Here is a 23,489-nt window from a genome sequence, read left to right on the forward strand (position 1 = left end):
GCTGGGAGAGCTTGACAGTTCCCGCGGCTTCGGCTGCGTAGTGGGCGGTGAAAAGGACGGTTCTAGTCGGCCTAGGGGTGGGGAGCGTAGGGGGAGGGGGGCTGGGCTCCAGTGAGTGGCAGGGGCGGCAGCGTCTCCGTGGGCTCGAGAAGGGAAGGAGGCGGGACTTCCGGAGGGCGGGCGGAAACATCCGGACGCGGGGCGCAAGGCGGCTTCGGGCCGAAGAGGGCGGGGACTCCTGGTGACTGGGGAGGTCGTGGGCGAAGGTGGGGGGCCAACTGGGGGGAAGGGGAGCCTGTGAAGGGAGGACGCGGGTGGGAGGTTCGGCTCGGCTGCCCTTTCCTGACCGAGTGACCCTAGGCAAGTCATGCCTTTCCTCTGGGCCTCAGTTTCTTCACCTGTAAAATGAGATTGGCACTTGCTCGTTGGGGGAAGTGGCCTTGGCCTTGGCCAAGTTATCGGGTCACAGACCCTAGATTTAGCGCCGAAAGGGACCTTGGGACGCCATCCAGCTCATGCTTCCACTCCAGTGCCACTCTGATAGCCCCGGATGCAAATCATTTTGTCCATACTTTGTATTTAGTTCCATATGTACGTGTTTTCTTCGTTAGAACGTGAGCTCCTTGAGTGCAGACACTGTTTCATTTCTGTCTCTTACCCCCAGCACCCGGCCCCGAGTAGGCATTTAGTAAATGCTTGTCAGATAAATGAACTGCTTATTTTACAGACGAGGAAGCTGAGGCGCCCTCCACAAAAGTGGCAGAGCCAGGACTTAAATCCAAGTCTTCAGCTTGTTTTTAATGGTGCCGTGCTGCAGTTTTCTCATCTGACCAGCATCTGTTGAGTGCCTACTGTGCACTGGGTGAAGGAGTTGGTCTAGATTATTTCCAAGGCCTCTTATAGCTCTAACTTTTCTGATTCTGTAGTTGATGGTAGCATTAGCAGTCTGATAACCAGGGTGCCCGGGTCCTTGGGGAAAGCGATGTCCCAACTTACTTATGTCCTCCCATCTAAAGAGGTTTCCTTTCTACTGCAGGTCCCCCCATCAGCACAGCCTGCATTATAGACTGTAGGAAGTGCCTCAGAGATTGCCTGCAGAAATGCCATACCTAGGCTCGGAGGATGTAGTAAAGGAACTGAAGAAAGCTCTGTGTAACCCCCACATTCAAGCGGATAGGCCTCGGTACCGGAATGTCATCCAGAGGGTTATCAGGTACCAGTCTTCTTGTGCTTTTCCTCCTGCTTGCTCTTGTCCACTCCTGTCACTCCCCTCTGCGTACCCACTTCCATTTGAGCAATCTTGCCTAATTCTGGAGAAACGAATTCCTGAGCTGTCCCTTCAGTAAGTAAAGGTTATGGAGCAGACCCTGTTGGGATGACAAAAGATACTGAAAACCTAGTCACATCCTTTTAAGAATCTAATTGGGAAAATAAGACATACGCTCATGAAAACAAACTTCGAAATCCCTGCTGTCGTAACTTTGGGAATTTTGTTTTTTCTATTTTCATTGATATCTTGGTTTTAGGCATATGACTCAAGGTGTGGATATGTCCAACATCTTCATGGAAATGGTGAAAGCCAGTGCTACTGGGGACATTGTACAGAAGAAGTTAGTGTATCTGTACATGTGCACGTATGCCCCCCTAAAACCAGACCTTGCTCTTCTGGCCATCAATACACTGTGCAAGGACTGCTCAGACCCCAACCCCATGGTCCGAGGATTGGCCCTCAGGAGCATGTGCAGCCTTAGGTAAGTGCTCTCCCTGTTTTCTCCCCGACCACCCCAGTCCTTCTCCCAGCTCTAGTTTTCTGCTGGTATAATTAGGGAATCAAGAAGAAGTGTGAAATAAGCTCAACTTATTTGTGATCTTATTGCACTGGGGAAGATATTGTCCCTCACATCTACCCCTGGTTTGTTTTAGAAAACGTATAGTACGGTTATATCAATGTGAGATTTTCTTTTTTCATTCTTAAAGTCTGATTCCTTTATTTTTGTTGAAGACTTCTAAGTAATTGTAAACATGAGCTTTTTGATGCTTCTCCCATAGAATTCCCTTCAGAAATCAGACAGTGGTGGCATTCAGAGTTAGAAAGAGGTCTTCTCCTTTATTTCCTGATTAGATGGCACATTACCAGGTTTTGCATTGTAAAGTGTTCCCTCAAGCCTCTGTGACCCAAGTGTTGTAGGTACCGAATCAAGTCAAGTCTTCGAAGCCTAGCTGACTCCAGAGTTTTTTGCATAGGATGCCTGGAGTACAAGAGTATATCCAACAACCTATTTTGAATGGCCTTCGGGATAAAGCCTCCTATGTCAGGAGGGTGGCAGTTCTTGGCTGTGCAAAGATGTATAATCTCCATGGAGACTCTGAAGTGGGTAAGTGGCAGTCCTTCCCATCATTATGAGTATTTACTGACTATCCATAGTGTTTAGGACAGTAAGAAGTTGTGTTTTCACTAGAAAGAAATATTGAAAACTTTCCTTGTGAAATATGATGAACTGTTGAATGAGATTTGCTTCTGTGCCCTGAGGCCTTCAATTAATATACAGTTCTTAGTGTTTTATGAGGTTAGAACCATCATGAAACCAAATGAGATCCTTAGCATTATCTACTTAGGCTAACCTGGAGATCAGGATTTGTCGCTTTACATTCTGGGGTTGCCACTCTCATTTTTATAACAGGTTTTCTGCTGGGTATGCCCGGATCTATTACCTATTTCCATTCCTGTGACTGAAGATTTTCTTCTTTGCTGGAAATTTTTGCTCCTCTGTGTTTCATTATAGATGGCACCCTGGTAAACGAATTATACAGTCTTCTTCGAGACCAGGATCCCATTGTAGTGGTGAATTGCCTGAGAGCTCTGGAGGAGATTTTGAAGCATGAAGGAGGCGTTGTTATCAATAAACCCATTGCCCACCACCTCTTAAATCGGTTTGTATGTTGAGATGGGGGATTCCTCTTGGTGGTTGTGCCATATAGAGGAGAATTCTTGAACAGTTTTCCCTGGGGGAGTGAAGAGGACCATAGTTATCAACTTCCCCACAATTCATTGAACAAAAAACAGTGCTTTTCTTTGAGCTTTTCTGTCCACATACAGAGTTGTAAGCAGGAGTGCTCCCTGTGAGATGTTAGGGCCCATCTTGTTTTAGAGCCATTATATTGCTAAACGCCCCCCCTCCTACACATACTTCTCAGTTAAGTTACTTGGGCTACCTTAAGCTGTGGAGAATCTGAATCCAAGGCCAAAGATTAAGCCCTTGATCCTAGCCAGGTGAGCATTATGCAGTTGCTTATGGTTTTAAAGGCAATTTTGCATAAGCGTTAATGTTTATACAGGATAGCATCCCTCTTGAGGAAGAGCCTATGGTCCTGTTTAAGAGGGACGCTGTACTGTATAAGCTTGTTTAAAGCTCTGTGTTCTTCCATCAGAACTTATTTTAAACATTCTTCCCTATTTTAAACAGTTCATTAGACATGGTGTGGCTGCAGAGAAGGAATTGTGCTTTTGGTGCCAAAACAGTAACTTTATTTTCTCTCCGGAGCAGAATGCCAGACCTGGACCAATGGGGCCAGGCTGAGGTGCTGGGCTTTCTGTTACGCTACCAACCCCGAAGTGAGGAGGAACTCTTTGCCATCCTCAATTTGTTGGACAGTTCTCTTCAGAGCAGCAGCCCAGCTGTGGTGATGGCAGCCACCAAACTCTTTCTTGTTTTGGCAAAAGAATTCCCCCATGTACAGACAGATGTGCTCGTTAGAGTCAAGGGGCCATTGCTGACTGCCTGTTCCTCAGAGAGCCGGGAGCTCTGTTTTGCTGCTCTCTGCCATGTGCGACGGATCCTACGTAGTCTGCCCGGCCACTTCAGTAGCCACTACAAAAAGTTCTTCTGCTCCTACTCAGAGCCACACTACATCAAACTGCAGAAAGTGGAAGTTCTGTGCGAGCTAGTGAATGATGAGAATGTCCAGCAGGTGCTAGACGAGCTCCGGGATTATTGCACTGATGTATCAGCTGACCTAGCACAGGCTGCCATCTTTGCCATAGGTAAAGTGTCTGCTGCTTTTCCCTCTGGGGCCAGATGGGCCAGCTAGAAAGCTATGACCAGAGGAACATCAAAGACTCAAGGGCAAACTTCAGAGGTAACAAGGCTTTCAATAAAGAACTGAGCAGATGACTCACAATTGCTGATACATATTAGCAAAGTAGGGCCTGTTCAGGACTAAACTCGCTATAGCCCTAAGGGATTTTAGATAGTCCTCATTTTAAATGAACTCAAGATAAAGCATTTAGAGTTTATAATATCTTGCATTTGAATAAAATTGTATACTTTTCAAATTACTATACTCGTATTATTCTCAAAAATCCCTAAAAGGCAGGTAGAATAGATATTGCAATTCCCATTTTCTAGATGGAGAACCTGAGGTACAAAAAGTTTAGGAATTTGCCTAAATAAACAAGCTGGGACTAGATATGAGTTCTCCTGACCCCTACAAACTCCCTAGAATTTTAAGGCAGTAATATCTTGTGCTAAACGGTGGCACCTTTTGACATTGCCTAGCACTGTAGTTCTAGTTGAACTATTGCTTCTGTTGAACTATTATAAGTACCTGGACAAAGGAGAGGAGCTAAAATTTTAAAGCTTTAGGCATAGCATTAGGGGGATCCTTTGACATAGGGAAAAAAAAAATCTCTTGGTTTTTTGTAGGGGAAAGGAGAGATTGATAATGGTGGAGAGTAGGACCTGGAGTCAGGAAATTGCCACAGAGTACTATTAACAGGTACATTTCTAGACTTTGCTTATCTGTGACATCCAGAATGCCTCTAAGCTGCCACCTTAAAAATGCTTTTTTTTTTTTGGCTAAAGTTTGCAACTCATTTTTTTAATAAGAGATTTTTGCCCCCAAGAATCCCTAAGGTTATAGTGAGAATCAATGAAAAAATAGGAATTTTTTTTAAGCGAAGTTCAGTTTACAGTCAACTTTGCTAGAATACATCTGTAAGCCTGTGACTCTAGCCCACTCCGTCTTTGGCTTAAAGAAGATTGTCCAGTGTTCAGATTCTTAGTCACTCAGTTGTACTTGGTGATTATTTCTTATTTTACAACTGCTTTTGCCTTCCCTTCCTTGGTAGGTGGCATTGCGAGGACCTACACAGATCAGTGTGTTCAGATCCTAACAGAGCTGCTGGTGCTCAGGCAGGAGCACATCACCTCAGGTAATTGCTGTCTAGCTACATTCTTTGCCAACAATGCGGTTTTAAGGTGGGCCTAGGTGGAAATTCTACAGTCCAGAACCTGCAGAATGTAGTCCTTTCTCTCCTGATTGGTGTTAGGAAAGCTTCAGGCCATTCCCTTCCTTCCTCTTCCCGCCTTCTATTTCGTGTACAGAGGCTTCTTTCACTCTTCCAGGCATCTCTCAACAAGTTTTTCATAAATGCTTCATCCAGCCACTGCACAAATTCATTCAGGTGTGGCTATGAATCCAGGAGCCCAGCTTAGCAGCAGTAGCCAGGGGAGGAGCCAAGCCCAAAATCTTAGTGTTTCTCAAATGGAGGCTACACTGTGCAGCCTTTTTTTCTTGGCTGTTACTCCCCTTTAGATGAGGATATTGCTCTCCTGTTTATTTTTTTAAGTTATCTGCTTAATTTAAACCATGATTTTTAGACAAGTGGTGTTCCATAAAATTGCTCAAGGATTCTCTAATTTGCTCTCTGTGTTTCTCTTGGGCTTGATATCAGAGAGGTATGTGGAGCTCTGTGTCTCTTTTGAGTTCTTTATGTCTCTCAAAATATCAAAGAAGTCTTAGCACAGTCCCCTGGTATGAATTTGCTATAGATGGCTTTGTTTGGGTTTCATACCAGTCATCTTCTTCAAATGAGATAATATATTTAAATGAAATCAAATGAGGTAATATATAAAGCATTTTGCAAATGTCAAAATGCTATGTAAATGGTAGCTATTAACTATCATTACTTCCTGGAACCATGACCCAAATGAAGAGTTATAATAGGATCCATTATTTTTTCTGCTTTGTCACTGGATTAGAATTAGTAATATTGTAGTCTAAAGAAGAAATCTATTTTCTCTGATCTAATGATAAGAAGACTAATGTTGGGAAACGTTTGCCTGGCAGATGCTTCCCAGACAATCCCAGGAAAAATTCATTTTTTTTTAAGTCCCAGGAGATTTTACAGACATCCCTATAGAGCTTTGATGTGAATGAATGCCTGACTTTGGTTTCCTTTTATATTTGAGACTTAAAACTTTTATGGTGTTTTGTGTTTTGCTGTAGCGGTTGTACAGACTTTCCGAAACCTGGTTTGGCTTTGTCCTCAATGCACTGAGGCTGTGTGTCAGGCTCTACCCGGCTGTGAGGAGAATATCCAGGATAGCGAGGTACAGTCTCAGCCTTATTTTCTCCAAGGAGGAGGAGAGTGGGATGCTTGGGAGGGCATTGGTATTGAATTGGTATTTTAGCACCTTCCCAACTAGGGTCTGAAATGGGGTCTTTTAGAATTAATTTATGTGTTTGAGTCACAAACAATGTGCTATAATTGTGCTTTCGAGCAGTTTGGGGCCACATGTTTTTGAGAATTCCACTATCATCTTCTAAACTTTGGAAGTAATTTTAGTAAGGTAATTTAATGAGGGAGCTCTGAGGTGTAGTGGATAGAATACAGCATGTGGAGTCAGGAAGACATGAGCTCAAATTCTTCCTCAGATACTTCCTGTCTGTTTGATCCTGGGCTAGTCACACCTTTGGCAGCATCAATTTCCTTGTCTGTAAAATGGGATAATAATAGTACCTATCTTCCCAGTTGTTGGGAAGGTCAAATGTGATACATTAAGACACTTTGCAGACCTTAAAGCACCATATAAACATTAGCTGTTGTGGTCGTTGTTAGCGAAGTTCATTTGGAAGTCATTTGAAACATTAGATAAATTAGGCACGCTGGCCTCAAAGCTTAGGAAACCATCCTGCCAAATAAACCCAGGCTCTGGGAGCCTTGGCAGCATTCTCTTATTTAGTCCCTTCGGTGTGGTGGTGTATGTACCTCCTTTACGGCAGGCTCTAGTGGAGAGAATCGGCAGCGATAGCCAAACTAGAAGGTTATACCTTTTCCCCTGTGCTAGGAGAGGCCAAGCTGACTATCATCTGTCCCTTTGTGTCCTGCACTTTACAGGCCTCTTCTTACTTCCTTGATTCCCTAGGGAAAGCAGGCGCTCATCTGGCTTCTTGGAGTACATGGAGAAACAATCCCAAATGCTCCATATGTGTTGGAGGATTTTGTGGAAAACGTGAAGGCAGAGACATTTCCAGCAGTTAAGATGGAGTTATTGACAGCACTGCTGCGCCTCTTTCTCTCCAGGCCTGCCGAGTGCCAGGACATGCTGGGGCGTCTGCTATATTACTGCATAGGTGGGTCTCTTGGGAGGAATAGCACCTGCCCTGAACCAGCAATGATAGTCTCTGTGACTCTGGCTTGTTGACAGAATATGTCTGGACTCTAAGAAGAAACTAGTTCTGCCTTCCTGGCTCTTTTTCCCTCTCTTGTTTTTAGTTTTTCCTCTCCTTCTTTTTTACTTTTTTCATGTTTACATCAGAGTAGAATATGTATAGCACAAGGATAGTAAGAGAATGTCAAAGTCATTTGCATCTCTTTGATTTTCTCTCCTAGAGGAGGAAAAGGATATGGCAGTGAGGGACCGAGGGCTCTTCTACTATCGGCTTCTCTTAACTGGCATTGATGAGGTGAAGCGAATCCTATGTAGCCCCAAGTCTGACCCTTCTCTCGGGCTCCTGGAAGACCAAGCAGAAAGACCCGTAAATAGCTGGGTCTCTGAGTTCAACACATTAGTGCCAATGTATAGCAAAGCATGCTGGGCAGCCATCTCTTCACCTCAGCTGTCGGAGTGTCGTGGCCCTGAACTTTCTGGCACTGGAGTCCTTTCTGCATCAGGTAAATACTTTTAGAGAGCCTTAGGACCTATATTATTACCCTACCATGATATGTTATCCTTTTTTCCCAAAAAGTACAGGACAGCTTTTATTATTTTTCTGATTGAGAAAAGTTCATCTAAGTGAAGCCACCAGTGTACTTCAGAGTACTGGTTATCAAACATGTTTCCAAGGATGAAAAATGCCTTATACTTTAGAGATTTAGGCATTTATTATTAACCATGTCTATTATAGAAGGGTCTGTTTCTTTTCATTTTAGGATCCTTGGTTTCAGAGAACAAAGAAGAGCTGCAGCCTCTGTCTGACTCTGGATCTTTCCTCCTGGTTCCTAATGGCCAACTAACTGCTGAGCAGTTTGAGAAAACTTGGCTAAGCCTGGAAGTGGCCCACCAAGAAGTTGTACCCTGGCAAGGAGTAGCCCATCCTGACACCATCCAGACAGCTTTGCAGATGGTGAACATCCAGACCATTGCCTTGAGCAAGGCCGGTGTCCAGCCCTGGAAGGCCTACCTTAGTGCCCAGGATGGTGCCGGATGCCTCTTCCTAACAGAACTGCTGTTAGATCCTGAGCAATCACGGGTGCACCTCTCAGTGAAGCAAAGCCAGGCCAAGGCAGAAGCCCTGAACAGCTTTATTTCTGTATTAAAAACTGTGATTGGGACAATTGTGGGCATAAAATCTTGATAGATTCTTGCTGCCTTTGTAAAGAGGCATAAATAATGATCCAAGTTTGTCATTTGTTTTCAGATTTCTTAAGTTTGAATAATATTAGAGGAAAGGGGAGGTAGACATCCAGGAACCAGGATTCTTGGGTGGTTTTTAGGTCATTTTTCTATTCTACAGATGACTGCACCTCTATGCATTGGTTCTGGGAAGCTTTATTCATGATAGTAAGAGATGTAGGTAAAAATGTAGAAGTAATAAAAGTATTTGGCATTTTAGAATCATGAAATCTTAGCGCTGGAAGGATCTTTATCTTTCCAGCTGCCTCATGTCATAGATGAGAAAGGCCTGGGGGAGGGGTTGACTGGCTCTAAAGCACATCAGTGAGTGGCCAAGCCAGGCCTGGAACCCAGGTTCTTGATGCGATCCAATTCTCTTTCATGCCTCAAAGCTGTTCCCGTGCACCAGGTGCCAGGCAGTGCACAGTCCCCCAGTTTGTTGGTGAAGGACCTTGCTGCTCAGAAAGGGGAAGTAACTCATCAGGTTCACCCAATGAGTCATTAGGCCTTTTGACCCTTCCACTACACAAAGGAAAGCATAAAGCCATTCTGGTGGAGGCTTGAACATTGTTTCTAATTAGACATGAGGGTCTGTCTAGATCCAGGCCTTCATCATTTCCTAATGTTAATGATCTCCTTGAAGGTATATAAGTATTTAGATGCTAGTAACTGGTTTTTCCCCCACTGTGTTTTTCATTATCAAATCAATTGTGTGGAAAACATTAGAAATCCATCTGGATCATGGGTCCCATGGGTTAAAGGTATAGAGATCAGCCCTAGAGCTGCTTCTTTTGTGTTTTGTATTGCTCAGGAAACAAAAGTCTAAATGTTAACCTAAAGTATGAAGAGAAAGAGGTTATGCCAACAGAGTACTGCTCTAGCAGCTTCTCCCTAGCTAGAAGGACCTTAAGCATATGCTGGTGGTGCTTTCAGCTGGTGAAGACCAGTCTGTCCAAGCGCACAGAGGCCTAGCACCTCTCAAAATGGAGAGGCAGCCTAAAGTGGCAAGTGCTAGATGGGAGAGGTGGCATGAATCAACCAGAAGTTAGTAAATTAGTGTCTGTTTTTGTGCCAGGAACTCGGGTCCTGGGGACATGCAAACAAAATGAAGCTGCCCTTGCCCTCAATGAGTTTATGTTCTACTAGACGAAACAACATGTACACATAGAAGTATGTACAAAGAAAATACAAGGTAATCTGGTGGGGAAAAAGCATGTGCCTTTTGAGCTTAGTTTTGAAGGAAATTGGGAGATTCTTAGAGGCAGAGGTGAAGAGGGAATGCATTCCTGGCATGGGGAACAGCCTGTGCAAGAGATAGGAACAGTAAGAACCAGTTTGGCTAGGCTGATGAGTGCATAAGGGACCATTGTATAATGGGCTATAAATAGGCCATAAAGGCCTTTAAATGCTGAACTGAGGGGGTTCTGTTTCACTGAAGGTAATAAGTAGCCAGAAGAGTTCTTTGAGCGAGTGACTCGGCCAGACCTATGCTTTAGGAAAACAAGTTTGTCCACCGTGAGGAGGATGAATTGGAAAGGGAGGAGACTCGAGGCAGGGAGATAAATTAGGAGATGATGGTAGTCTCGGAGAGGTGATGAGGGCTTAAAGCAGGGTGTTGGCTTTTTGAGTGCAGGGGAGGGAACTGATGCAACAGACATAGTAGAGCAAGACTTGACAATTAATTGGATATGTGCCAGGAGAGAGTGTGGAGTCGAGGATGATTCCAGGATTGTGAACCTGGGTGATTAGGAGAATGAGGGCATCCTGAGTGGAAAGAGGAAAGTTTGGAAGAAGGGGTGGATTTGAGGGAAAAGAAGAGTTCCATTTCAGACACGGAGTGTTTGAGATAATAGCCAGCATTTTATATGTCCAGTTTAAAATTTTCCTACATTTCTCCGAACATTTGTCATTTTCCTTTTCTGTCATGTTAGCCAATGTGATAGGTGTTAGATGGTTCCTCAGAGTTGTTTTAATTTGCACTTCTCTAATCAATAGTGATTTGGAGCATTCTTTCATATGGCTATAAATAGCTTTGATTTCTTCTGAAAACTTCCTTTGACCATTTAGCAACTGGAGATGACTCATATTCTTATAAACTTGACTCAGTTCCCTATATATTTGAGAAATGAGACCTTTATCAGAGAAATCTGCTGTAAACATTTTTCCCCAGTTTTTTACTTTCCTTCTAAAGTTGGCTGCATTGGCTTTGTGGAAAAAGTTTTTAATTTAATGTAATCATAAATTGCCCATTTTACATCCTGTAATGCTGTCTATTTCTTGTCTGATCATAAATTCTTCCCTTCTTCATAGCTCTGACAGGTAAATTAGTCTATTTTCCCCTAATTTGTTTATGGCATTACCCTTTATGTCTAAATCATGTACCCATTTTAACTCTATCTTGGTATATGGTGTGAGCTATTGGTCTGTACCTAGTTTCAGCCAAACTGCTAGGAAGTTAAAATATAATGGGGACCTAATTATCTGCTTGGCTTTCTGCTCCTGTAACCTTCTAACCTTTGCAGTAATAATAGCTGGCACTCACATAGCGCTTTAAGTTTTCCAAAATGCTTTACATGTTATCTTGATCCTTATAACCACCGTGGGAGTAGGCACTATTATTATCTCCCATTTTGCAACTGAGGCAGCCAGAGATCAGGTGACTTGCCCAGCATCACATAGCTGGTAAATGTCGGAAGCCAGGTCTGAACTCCAGTCTTCCTGAATATAGGTCCATCGCTTTATGCACTAGGCCACCTAGCTTCCTAGTTTCAGCCCTGTCCCAGACTATGGGACCAATTCTACCACTCTCTATTTATTGCTCTTTCTCTGGCTTGGTTTTAGTATACACTGGTTTTTGCCTTATTCTTTGGAATCTAGTTCTGCCTTGTACCTCTGAGTTCCAATAACTGTCCCTACCTTGTTTCTCTCCTTTATACATCAATTCCCCTAAGACTAAAGTCATGCCTCTCCCCAACCCCTGACCTTAGAAAGGACTAAGATAATAGCCTCTAAACTCCTGCTGCCTGCTCCTGGATCTTCTTAATCCAACAGAGTATCTTTGAGGTCCTCTGCCTCCTTACTCTTGACAAGCCTAGACATCCTCCTACTTCCTGATACTGCTTCGATGCCCCCACCCCCTCCCCTCATGTCCTGTCTATCTCCATCCATCTCTCAGACCTCCAGGTCCTGACTATCCCCTGTCTGACCTACATATCCTCTCATTAAATGCTGCTTTTGTGGACAGGGCATAGCCCCAAAAGTCCAGGTGAAAAAATTGACTCAACAGAGCCACAAGGAAGTCATTTTCCTGCTTTATGCTATTGTATCTTTCTTCACCATAACCAACCTTTGCCCCAGTATTTGTAGTTGGCAGTTCATGGAGCCCTGAGCATGTAATGAAGACCTTTTCTTCCTGGGTGTGGTAGCAGGTGTTGAGCTGAAAAGACTTGCTAATTATTTGTATTTGCGTTTTACTTCTACTCCAGGACAATTTTTGTGTTTAAATACGTCGTGTTCACGTTCATCAGGATTTGTTAACTCTGTGTTTCTTAAGATTATACGATTTAGAGTTGGAAGAGGCCTCAGAAGTCACCCACTGCATCTTCTCATTTTACAGATGAGGATGAAAGGACTTGTCCCAAGGTCTGACAGTGAAGCAGCAGAGCAGGATCTGAAGCCATGTCTTGTGTCTTTAAATCCATCAGGCTTTCTCATTACATCAGGGTGCCACCACCTTGTATTTCAATAATGTTTTATGCATTTTCAGTGTTTCCCCACACATTAACTCATTTAGTGGATCATAGCTTTACAGGTGGAAGGAGACTCAGAAAAAAATCTAGTACGAGCCCCTCATTTTACAGAAGAGGAAACAGGTCCACTGGAGGTCAAGTGACTTACCAAAGTCATACGGGTGATAAGTGGCAGATTTGTTGTTGCGTCATTTTTCAGTGGTGTCCGACTCTTCATGACCCCCATTTAGAGTTTTCTTGGCAAAGATACTGGAGTGGTTTTGCCATTTCCTTCTCCAGCTCATTTTACAGATGAGGAACTGAGGCAAACAGGGTTAAATGACTTGCCCAGGGTCACACAGCTAGTAAATGTCTGAGGTTGGATTTGAACCCTGGAAGATGAGTCTCCCTGACTCCAGACCAGGCACTCTATGGCCCAGAGATAATACTGCTCTGTATATACCAACATATTCATAGCTGCTTTCTGTGGCGACAGAGAACTGGAAACAAACTGGTTGAACTTGCAAACTTGGACTTGGTTGAAATGTTACTTAGTTTTTCTGAACTGGTTTTTTCCTCTCTTTCTTTCCTTCCTTCCTTTCTTCTTCTTCCTTCCCTCTGTCTTTCCTTCCTTCCTTCCTTCCTTCCTTCCTTCTTTCTTTCCTTTCTCTTCCTAATTTGTCATAAGAGATGGCTCTCTGGGAATGGAATGTATATGAGAAATGAGGGTGATATAAAAACAAAATATATCAATAGAATTTTTTTAAAAGAAAATAAGTGTTCATTATTGGGAAATGGCTAAACAAATTATTGTATGTGAATGTAAAGAAATATTATTGTACCATAAGAAATGACAAATATAAAGAATTCAGAAACTTGGGAAGGTGTGAAATGATTCAGGATAAAATAATCTGAGTCAGGAAAACTATACATAATAACTAGAAGAGTATAAACAGAAGTATTAAAAATGAAACAGTATTACATAATTACAACAGCCCATCTTGGCCCCTGAGAAGAATCAAGCAAATTCCCCTCCTTTTTTTCTATGGAGAGGTGGAACACCAGGGATGTAGAATATATCATATACTACCAGATTTGGCTAATGTATTGGTCGATTTTATTGAAGTACTTCCTTCTCTGCCCCACCCCCATCCCCAGGAGCTAGTAAAAGATATATTTGGGGAAATGAAGTGATATAAAAACCAAAAAGCATCAATGAAATTAATTTTTAAAAATTCTTGAAGATTAAGAGATAACATATTTACCCTTAAGACATGGGAGCTGATAGCAAAAATATACTCTACGTCCTACAGAAAATGCCAAGGTATAGTTATGGAAGCATATTAAGTATCTCTTTTTTAATTCAAGTGAAGATAATTAAGAATTAAATATTTCTCTGAAGTCCAAGAGAAGGCCTTTCTTAGAGAAATAGCTTAAGGTCGATAATCTGTGTTAATTTTTTTGTAGTTGGGATCATTGTCTCCCTACAACCATGAAGTGATTGGCCCACCTAAGGGCAGTATCCTTTTTTTTTTTTTTTTGGTTTCATGGTTATGATATGGATCACTAGAAAGAAGCCCTTTCAGCCATTGAGGGGAGTGGTCAAGGGGGAAATTGAGTAGTGACTGTTCTGGAATGTCAACCCTAAACTGTATCATAGATAAACTGTATTTTAACATTTTCTTAGGATTTTTTTCCTCATTTAAGATTTTCATCAATGTTACCTCAGATCACCTTGGGGTAGAGACATGTCAGAAAGGGATAAGGGAACTGTGCCAGTTTGGACATATTTCTCTTTCTAAACTAGGAATTGCTTGGCTGTAGAATAATGATAAAATTGCTTCTTGTGCCAAAAATGAGGAATATAGTAATTATATATTTTATATATATACATATTTTCTTTGACATAGTCCAGTTGTCTTTAGGATATCATATTATTGGAATAAGAGAGGTAGTATGATATTATGGAATCAAAGGATATAATCTAAAATACTAGCTTTGCTACTTATTAGCCATGTGACATTGGATAAGTTACCTAAAATCTCTGATTTTACATGGTTTCTTAATCTGTAAAATGAAGGTTGTGTCCCAGATGATCTCTCTACAGTGCCTTGTGGTAAAGCTACATCTGTAGCAAATCCAAGGGGTCCCAAGAGCCATTCATCCAACCAACATACTAGTACAGTACAGTATAATGCACTAAGGAAAGACCCTTCTTCATGATGTCAAGGATCTGTAAATTTGTTGATCTGGCCTTCCCTTCCCAGATTCAGATTGCAACCTTTGTACCACATTTGAGAGTTGCCACACCTGGAAGATTTGTTCTCCTGCAGCCAGCTTGGCAATGAGTCTCTTCGGAGGCACATCACTAGTGAAGTTGGTTTTCAGATGACTAGTTTGAAGCTGTTCATAGGTTTCATAGGAAATGCTAGAGTTTTCTCTAAGGAACCCAGGGGTCCCTCCTGGCCATGAAAAGCACAAAAAACTAGAAGAGATAGAAATATCCATAACATATAGATATGGACCCTCAAAGTCCACCATAGAATAGTTGCATTGTCCTTATACCAGAAGAGCCATCCATGAGATCTCTCACCTGGCTGCTCTCCTTTCACCAACATTTCAGGTGTGAGGTATAGCCTGTACAAAGGTCTAGAGAGGGAGATGAGTCTTGTGTATGTAGAACAGCCAGAAGGCTGGTTCTCATGGTAAAGTGTACTCTATGAGGGGGCATGAAGGGGACTAAAACATAATAAGACTGGAAAGGTAGATCAGAGTCAAGATTGTTTAAAGACCAAACAGAGGAGTTTGTATTTGACCCTAGCAGAAACAGAGATATTAGGGAGGGAGACTCAGTTATAGAAAACAAGCAATTTTTTTCTGTCACATAGGCAGAGCCTAAAAGAACCATGTATTTAGGCCTAGTAGAACATGAAAGACTTTGTAGAGAACATCTCAGAAAAGTTGTTTAACAGACAGACTTTCTTCCAGGAAACATTGCCTAATATAGTCATTTATTAATTTTTTGTGCAATTAAGAGTGGAGCTCAATGATAAGCAACAGGGGAGTTATTACCAAGACTTCCGGGTGTTACATCAGCTTGGTAGGGAAGGTCTCAATTCTGTTGCCAGGAAACTCATTTTGATGGGCAGGGCTCCAAGAAGATCCAACCAATTATAAATGGGAATCACCCAGAAGGGGCAAAAATACTTGCCACTAGTTAGTCTCACTTCCTGTTGAAGTGAATGAACGCCACTTTGATTACGGGAAAGGCTACCACTCAGCAAGGCAAACAGCTCTAAAATGAAGACTCCCCAGACCTTTGAGGAACAAACTGAGTACATTGTGGAACACCTGCTCTTTGAATTCTTGGATTCACCACCGGTGGCACAAGGCCGCAGCGTCCATGATTGTTACCCCCGAGTTGTCTTCCAATCCCAAGGCGTGTATAACAACAACGTCCCAGATTTTGGTAAGGCTTCCTGATTGAGTAAGTAATGGCTAACACTCTATATTACAGGAACTGCATCCATCCCATGAGGAAACTTTCTCTACTAAAGCAGGTCAGCACCTCCTCAACAATTTATAGTCTTGGACAATGGCCTGGGGCACTGAGGGATTAACTGACTTGTGGAGGTTGCACAGCCAGTATGTGTCAGATGTGGGATGGGGATGTCAGTGGTCTTCCTTCCTCCAATGCCAGCTCTCTGACCACTAGACACATCCTTTTAGGTCTTTAGCATTGTCTTTTCCCCCCTTTTTATTAGGGAGTTTTGTTGTTGTTGTTCAGTCATGTACGACTCTTCGTGACCCCATTTGTGGTTTTCTTAGCAAACATACTGGAGTGGCTTGCCATTTTTTTCTCCAGCTTCTTTTACAGATAAGGAAATGAAGGCAAACAAGGTTAAGTGACTTGCCCAGGGTTACATAGCTAGTAAGAAACTGAGGCCAGATTTGAATTTAGGAAGATGATTCTTCCTGACTCCAGGCCTACTACTATATCCATTGCACCACCTAGCTGTCCTGTTAGGTAACAGAAAATTCTGGCTGGTGGCCTATTTTTACTTTTTTTTTTTTTTACATTAGGTAGTTTACAAAAAGTAAAAATAGGCCACCCGCCAGCCAGAATTTTCTGTTTTTCATTGGCCAAAGTTTAGTTGGGTTTTGCAAATTAAGAGGGTTAAATTTGTTTCTCCTTTGTGGTAGGTGACACACCATGGTAATTCAGTGAAGAGATTCTCTGTTGATGGTGACAGACCATCCCAGTATTATTAGGAGGGGGAATCTGTGAGGGAAGAGTGCTGAAATTATTTAAAACTAAGAGGGTACTTACCCATTCCCTTTGGGAATTCCCTGAAGGATGACTGTGTTTCCTTTGTCTCAGGTGAGCCACACTCTTTTGATGTGACAATCATTGCTGCCCGTCTTAGAATGCTAGGGGATCAGTTCAATGGAGAAATGGAACAATCTGCTAACAGAGTCATCGAAGAAGTTACCAAGGGACAGGTTAGATTTCTAACCCTTGCCTACTATTCACCCCTTTGTTCTACTATAGCAATAGAAAAAGTGAGGCCCCAAACCCAGTCAATCCCTGCTCTAAAATCTCTGAAGCTGGGAATAAGCTTAAATTAGCCCAAAGCATCATAGGATTTCAGAGCTGGAAAGGACCTCAGAGGCCATCTGATTCACCCCACTTTGGTTCTTAAGTTCACATAATTCAGAGAGAATTTTCAGTCATTGACAGTTTTGTAGGGGCCAACTGCAAGTTGAGCTGGAAGGATGTTGCTGCCCTCCCATAGAACACTTCACAGACATACCCAATGTGTACTATTCTGTTGTTCTTAGTGGCATGTTTGGGGGCAAAGGGCATGGTGACGGGACTAGAAATCTTGCTATGTAGGGATTAACTGAAGGAAGTGGGAATGAGATTCAGTAGAGAAGAATGAGAGGTTTTCAGATATTTGAAGGATTATTCTATGGGATGAGACTTGTTCTAATTGGCTCTAGAGAGCTAATCTAGACTTGTGGGTAGAAGAGCTAACATTTATGACACACTTTTGGGGGCAAAGAGCTTAAAAAAAAAACCCAACCTGTTTTTTAGAGGCATTCTGCATGACAATCCAGTTTTGTTTTATTTCCTTAAAAGAAAGGACACCTTTTCTTTTCTCTATAGTTATGGAATCAGTACAAAAGGAGGATTGGTTTCAGATGAATTAGCAATGGAGTAAGGGATGAGAATTCACAGATACTCAAAGCCATATTCAGTCATACATCAGTATACTAATTGGAGTCGGGAGACAAGATTTCCCGTACTACGACTATGCATTGTTCCTTGCCCAACAGGGCAATGTCAATCAATATTTCCTTGAAGATGTTGTTGAAGGCAGGGCTTGGAGAACCCAGCTACTAGAGTCAATCTCTGCCCAAGGTGGTGTTGGATGTGTTGTCTCAGTCCCCTTCCAGAAGCAGCAGAGTCCATTAATCTGGATGCCCACCCTCTGTTAAATGGCCTCATGGATTTTTCACTAACATATCCTGGGTCTTGACAACACTTTGTCTCTACAACCTAACTTTCTACCTTGCAGCCTCATCAGTCCACTGAAATTGGTTTCTCCAAAGTTACCGGTGATCTCTCAATTGCCAGATCTGATAATGGCTTTTCCTCAGTCCCCCTTCTTGTTTATCTCTCTCTGGCATTAGACACTGCCCACCGCTCTCTTCTCAACTTGGATACTTTCTCCTTTCTGAGTTCCTGTGACATTGTTTTCTTTTCATTTTCTTCAGTCTCTTTCGTTGGATCATCATCCGTATCCCTCTCCCTAGTGGTGAGCATCTCCCACAGCACTGTTGGAGGACCTCTTCCCTTCCCTGCTCCATTTTCTCTCCTTTGCTGACCTCATTAGCATCTCTATGATGATGATGCCTACGCAGATGACTCCCACATCTCTGTATCTAGCCCTAGTTTCTCTCCCAAACTCCAGCGCCACATTACCAACTGCCTGTGGGACACATCCAGCTTCATGTCCTTCTGGCATCTTAAAATAGACATATTATTGTTATTATCATTACTAAATTCACCCCTCTTCCAAACTTCCTTATTTCTGTCGGCAATGCTCACCTTCTAGTCAGTTACATCTGGAACTGAGGAGTCACTCTGGACTCCTTCCTCTGCCTGTGTAGCCAATCAGATGCCAAGTCTTGTTAATTGACCTCCACCAAATCTCTCCCATCTCCTTCTCTGCACTGACATGACAACCGCCTTGTTTAAGCCCCTGTCATCTCTCTCCTAGACTATTGCAATCACCTCCTAACTGGTCTCCCTGCCCTCCAGTTTTGCCCCACCTTTCACACAGCTGCCAGAATGATTTTCCTAAAGCCCAGATCCTACAATGTTACTCCCTTGCTGAATAGACTTCTTTAGCTCCCCAAACCACTCTTCCATCCTTAGCATACACTGCCCTTCATGCACTTACCAGCCTAGCCAAAGTGGCCTTCTTGTGATTCCTCACACTACTCTACCTCCCACTACTTCACGCCTCTACTCTCCTTTCTTACCTCCATTTCTTAGAATGCCTACTTTTATTCAATCCTCAGTTCTCAAGTACCATTTTCTACATGAAATGTTTCTCGATCACCCCAGCTGCTAGTGCCTTGTTGTTCCCTAATTAGTTTGTATTTATTTTCTTTATATTATATATGTATATATGTACACACACATGCACACCTTTGCTATCTACCTACCAACGAAAAGCTTCTTCAGGGCAGGAGTTTAATGTCTGTTTTTTTATCCCCAGCACAGTATAGTGTCAAATGCATGGGAGACATCTCATACATGCTTACTGATTTGTTGATGTTTTTTTCTCCAGGTAGTTGATGTATTACGGGACACAGTGAAATCACTCAGTCAGACATGGTGTGCCCAAGAGCCTAGCCTTGCCTATGAGAGGGCCTTTCTGGCTGTGTCTGTGAAGCTGCTCCAGGTTGTCTGTCACAAAATCCCTCAGAGGGCCAGTCAATTAGCCGGACCCATGAGGGATATGATCAACGAGAACATAGGTGTTCGACAGTATATCGAAGGGCAGGGTGGTTGGGTAAGTGTGCTCTCTAACGCTGGTGGGCTTTAGTCTTCTGTTTGTACTCTGTTTTGTCCTCTTCCCTGTCACTAATTTCCTGGTTGTGGGATTAGACAGGCCTATTGCCAGCAGCTCAGCCTCTATGTGGTTGGTTCCAAATGTAGATGTTTATAACCAGTGGTATGCCGGCAAATGTTTAATGAGCCAGCTTTCTGGGGAAAAAGTGTGCAAACAGTATGCTTTTAAGTTTAATCTGTATTACTAACATTTTCTTTATAAAATTCTTGTCTAGAAATCAGCAAAACGATAAATCAAACCCTGATTTGTAGTGTTTGCTCATTTCCAAGAAGTAAATGTTCACACTGAAAATTTAAGTCACCTAGCTCTCCCCAGCTGGTTTGACTGGCATCCCTATTGTAAATACATACATACAGGCATAGATATATGCATGTGCATATACACAGACATATGTCTATACACATACATACACATATGCATATATACCTACTAATGCTTATTCCTCTATGTATATGTGTGTGTGTATATCTGTATCTATCTATAACATGCGATTTCATTGGTATAGGGAATAGCTTGGTGAAGAAATGCCTACTATTGATGTAGGTCATCACCTCTGCAATTTATAGTCTTAGCAAGTTGCTTAGAGCATTGAGAGCTGCCCAAGAGTCACAGAGCAAGTACATGTCAGGGGCAAGATTTGAATCCAGGTCTCCAAGGCCATCTCCCTATGTCTACCTCTGCAGTGAATTCTCAATTTCCTTTCTACACATGGATTATCTAATTTGTGAATTATATGTGGCAAATTTAAATTTCCTTTGGGCTTCCTCCTATCCTCTAACAAATTCCCTAACCATCTTCTACCCCCAATTGATGTGTTGTTAGGGAATGCAAACTAATTTGAAGGTAAACCTAAGCAAAACAAAACCCAATGCATTTGAAAGGCTGGAAAAGTAATTGTACAGTGCATAATTCAGCCAGATCTAAACAGTTTTGCATGATCTTTTCTTTGGGATGATCTGAAGCACTACTCCCCTCCATTAACACAGATTATCAAAGGTCCCTGTGAGAGGTATATTTTCCAGAGCTGATCCAGAGCCACCCGGGGCGGGGGGTGGGGGGTGGTGGTTGCAGACAGGGGCATGGTGAAATTCCTAAATTTCTCTTTTAAAAGTTTTTGAGAAATGAGATCCATTTGACTTTAAGGTTTTTATTTCTTTTGCAGGAGAATCTGAGACCAGTTCCCAATTGACCATTATCTAAACCTTGACTGGCTGATTGAACATCCTCTGGTTATAAAGAAAGAAAGAGTTCACTTATTCAACACCTGAATATTAGCCAAGTGTAATTACTCTTCTACAGATTCCTATGGGTATGGAGCAAATTCCTCACACCCACAGGCATTTTTCAATCTCTGTTTTAATTTATGAACAGACAAAAATAGATCTTCAAGACCGAAAGGAAGTCATTCTTAATGGAAGAATTTCAGGCACTGTGACCCAACTGGTCAGAGAAGCTTTGAGGGAGGGGGATTCTCATATCACACCCCATAGATGAATGGCTATCTATAAAATCAGCCTTGTCCCATGATTTGCATTTGTACACTCTTGCACTAAGTATGCATCCAAAAGAATTTCTGGGAAATCTATGGGATGGTACTTCCCCTATTTAAAAAAGTAATTTGGGATTGGGACTTGTAATTGCATTGATGTGTAGAACTCAAACTGTAACCTCTGCCCTCCATGTACTCTGTGATCCAATAACACTGGTCTCCTTGCTTTTCCTTGAACAAAATACTGTCTCCCGACTGCATGTATTTTCTTTTAAATTAAATTTTCTTTTTTTTCCAATTAATTTGCATCTGCCCTCACTCTTTCTCTCTCTTCCACTTCCACTGGGGGGGAAAAAAAAACCTCTGATAAATACACATAGCCAAGCAAAATATATTTCCACATTGGCCATGCCCAGAAATGAGTGTTTCACTCCACATATCTAGCTGATTATCTTTTTGTCAGGAGGTAGGTAGCATTCTAAATCACTGGTCCTCTAGAATTGTGTTCGATAGTTTTCATTTATTAAGTCTTTCATAATTGTTCACTTTTACAATATTGTTTTTATAGTAAAAATTATTCTCCTGGTTCTGCTTATTTCACTCTGTGTAAGTTCAGTGAGGTACAAGTGACACCTACTTTCCTTACTTTTTGGTTGTTTGTATAGACTTCTACTTGTGTCCCCCAATTATGGTAGATAATAAGTTTTCTCTTGATGAATGCATCTGACTTTGTTTGATCCCAGAGATGCAAATTGCCTGAAAGATCAAAATCAGTTAAAGGAGGACAAGGAGAAGAATACCTGTTTTAAAAAAAAGAATGTTGAATGCAGATATCAGAGGGGGCTGCCTGACTTTGATCCCAACTGACCCCATGATTGAAGCAGGTCCAAACTGGTTTCCCTGTTGCTCTACCTGAAGCCCAAGCCTGCTGTTGTGACCAGGTGTCACTCCTTCCTCCCCCCAACCTCCTCCATGCTGCTCTATGGACCTTCAGTTTTTATGCAAACCAACTTGTGTAATAGTTTCTCCATCCTGTGCCTTCCTTGAGACTCCCTCCCTGTTGAAATATGTATTTAACCCTACCCCTCTCTGCTCCTCTTGGGCACTTCAGTACCTGGTGCTGTCTGGTGACCCCAAAATGCAATTCCCTTGCCTCCATTAATGACCCTAGTTTTTGCTATTTTGGTAGGCTTCTTTCTTTCAGGTTGACACTCTTATTCCTCCCCTTTTCTTGCCTAGTGTATTTTTTTTTTGGTCCTTCCTTTCCTTTTTTTCTTTCAAGACCATCAAAATAACAAGAACCACTTTCAGGCTCTTAATTGTATTTGACTCCCTCTGTGACCCCTGATGATAACACTGTTGTTAGGAGACACTTGTATCATCTTCCTCCACTGTTACAATGCAAATATTTTATCCTCATTAAGTCTTTTCCAGTTGTTTGACTGTATTATCTTTTCATGTTCCTCTTTACTTCAGGGTTTGTATTTCAAAGTTTCTTCTTTTCATCAGGAATGCTTGAAAGTTCTCCATTTGATTAAAGGTCCATTTTTGCATTTTGTGCTCACCACTCTTTTATCATCTTGTGTGATACTGACTATGGTTCCTCGGTCACTATCGTTCCTTGAATTCTTTTTTTCTGACTGCTTGAGGTATTTTTCCTTTGGTCTGGAAGCTCTGGATTCTGATCATGATGTTCCTGTGAGTTTTTGAAGTTTCTTTCAGGAGGAGATCCAAGGCTTCTTTCTATTTTCACCTTGCCCTCTTATTCTATCAGGGTGGTTTTCTTTCATCATTTCTGGATGTAAGATATCCAGATTCTGCTTTTAGTCATAGGTTTTAGGTAGTCAGATGATTCTTGGAAAAGTAAGTCCTTCTGTTTCTTAATATTATCAGACAGAGACTTCAAATAGGGAAAATAATTTCATTTTCTTTGCAATCATCAGTGTAATTTTATATGTAAAATCCCTAACCCAGTTTTTAGAACTTGTTAGTTAAACATTCTCAAGGTCTGTATATCCCATTAGAAACATTTGGAAACCGTGTGTATGTGTGTGTGTGTGTGTGTGTGTGTGTGTGTGTGTGCGTGTGTGTGTGTGTGCGCGCGCGTGTGTGTGTGTGTGTGTGTGTGGGTGTGTAGATACAGATATGTAGATATCCTAGTTCTGAGAGAAAACAGTCTGATCCTGTTGTTCTCTCAAAATTTACTACTCCATTTAATTAGAAAACTTTTACATCTTTGTCTTATTCCCCTGTTTTGAGGATATTGAGGATATTGAAAGAATAAGATACTTCAAGGACCTAATCTTATATATGCATACATAACTATTAGCAAATGGATGATAAGCCCAAGAACTCATTTACTTGGTTGCTTAAGATATGGTATTCAGATTGAAAACAGTAAGATCTCTTGTACTTGTATCCTATTATAACAACTCAGAGATGTTTA

At 42.0% G+C, this 23,489-nt stretch overlaps 2 protein-coding genes across 2 annotated transcripts; both read left to right on the forward strand.

The window, feature by feature from the left end:
* Window positions 1–182: 182 nt before the first annotated feature.
* Window positions 183–8,689, forward strand: AP4B1 (adaptor related protein complex 4 subunit beta 1). The gene is made up of 11 exons (XM_036769145.1): window positions 183–266; window positions 1,037–1,213; window positions 1,527–1,751; window positions 2,245–2,375; window positions 2,784–2,931; window positions 3,546–4,042; window positions 5,129–5,212; window positions 6,289–6,392; window positions 7,209–7,416; window positions 7,676–7,957; window positions 8,216–8,689. Exons 2-11 carry the CDS (start codon window positions 1,101–1,103, stop codon window positions 8,638–8,640), a joined length of 2,217 nt encoding a protein of 738 aa, XP_036625040.1. The 5' UTR covers window positions 183–266; window positions 1,037–1,100; the 3' UTR covers window positions 8,641–8,689.
* Window positions 8,690–15,628: 6,939 nt separating this feature from the next.
* BCL2L15 (BCL2 like 15) lies at window positions 15,629–21,291 on the forward strand. The gene is made up of 4 exons (XM_036768529.1): window positions 15,629–15,875; window positions 16,788–16,909; window positions 19,270–19,494; window positions 20,717–21,291. Exons 1-4 carry the CDS (start codon window positions 15,707–15,709, stop codon window positions 20,741–20,743), a joined length of 543 nt encoding a protein of 180 aa, XP_036624424.1. The 5' UTR covers window positions 15,629–15,706; the 3' UTR covers window positions 20,744–21,291.
* Window positions 21,292–23,489: the final 2,198 nt, after the last annotated feature.

Source organism: Trichosurus vulpecula, chromosome 7 (genome assembly GCF_011100635.1).
Source record: "Trichosurus vulpecula isolate mTriVul1 chromosome 7, mTriVul1.pri, whole genome shotgun sequence".
Taxonomy (NCBI): domain Eukaryota; kingdom Metazoa; phylum Chordata; class Mammalia; order Diprotodontia; family Phalangeridae; genus Trichosurus; species Trichosurus vulpecula.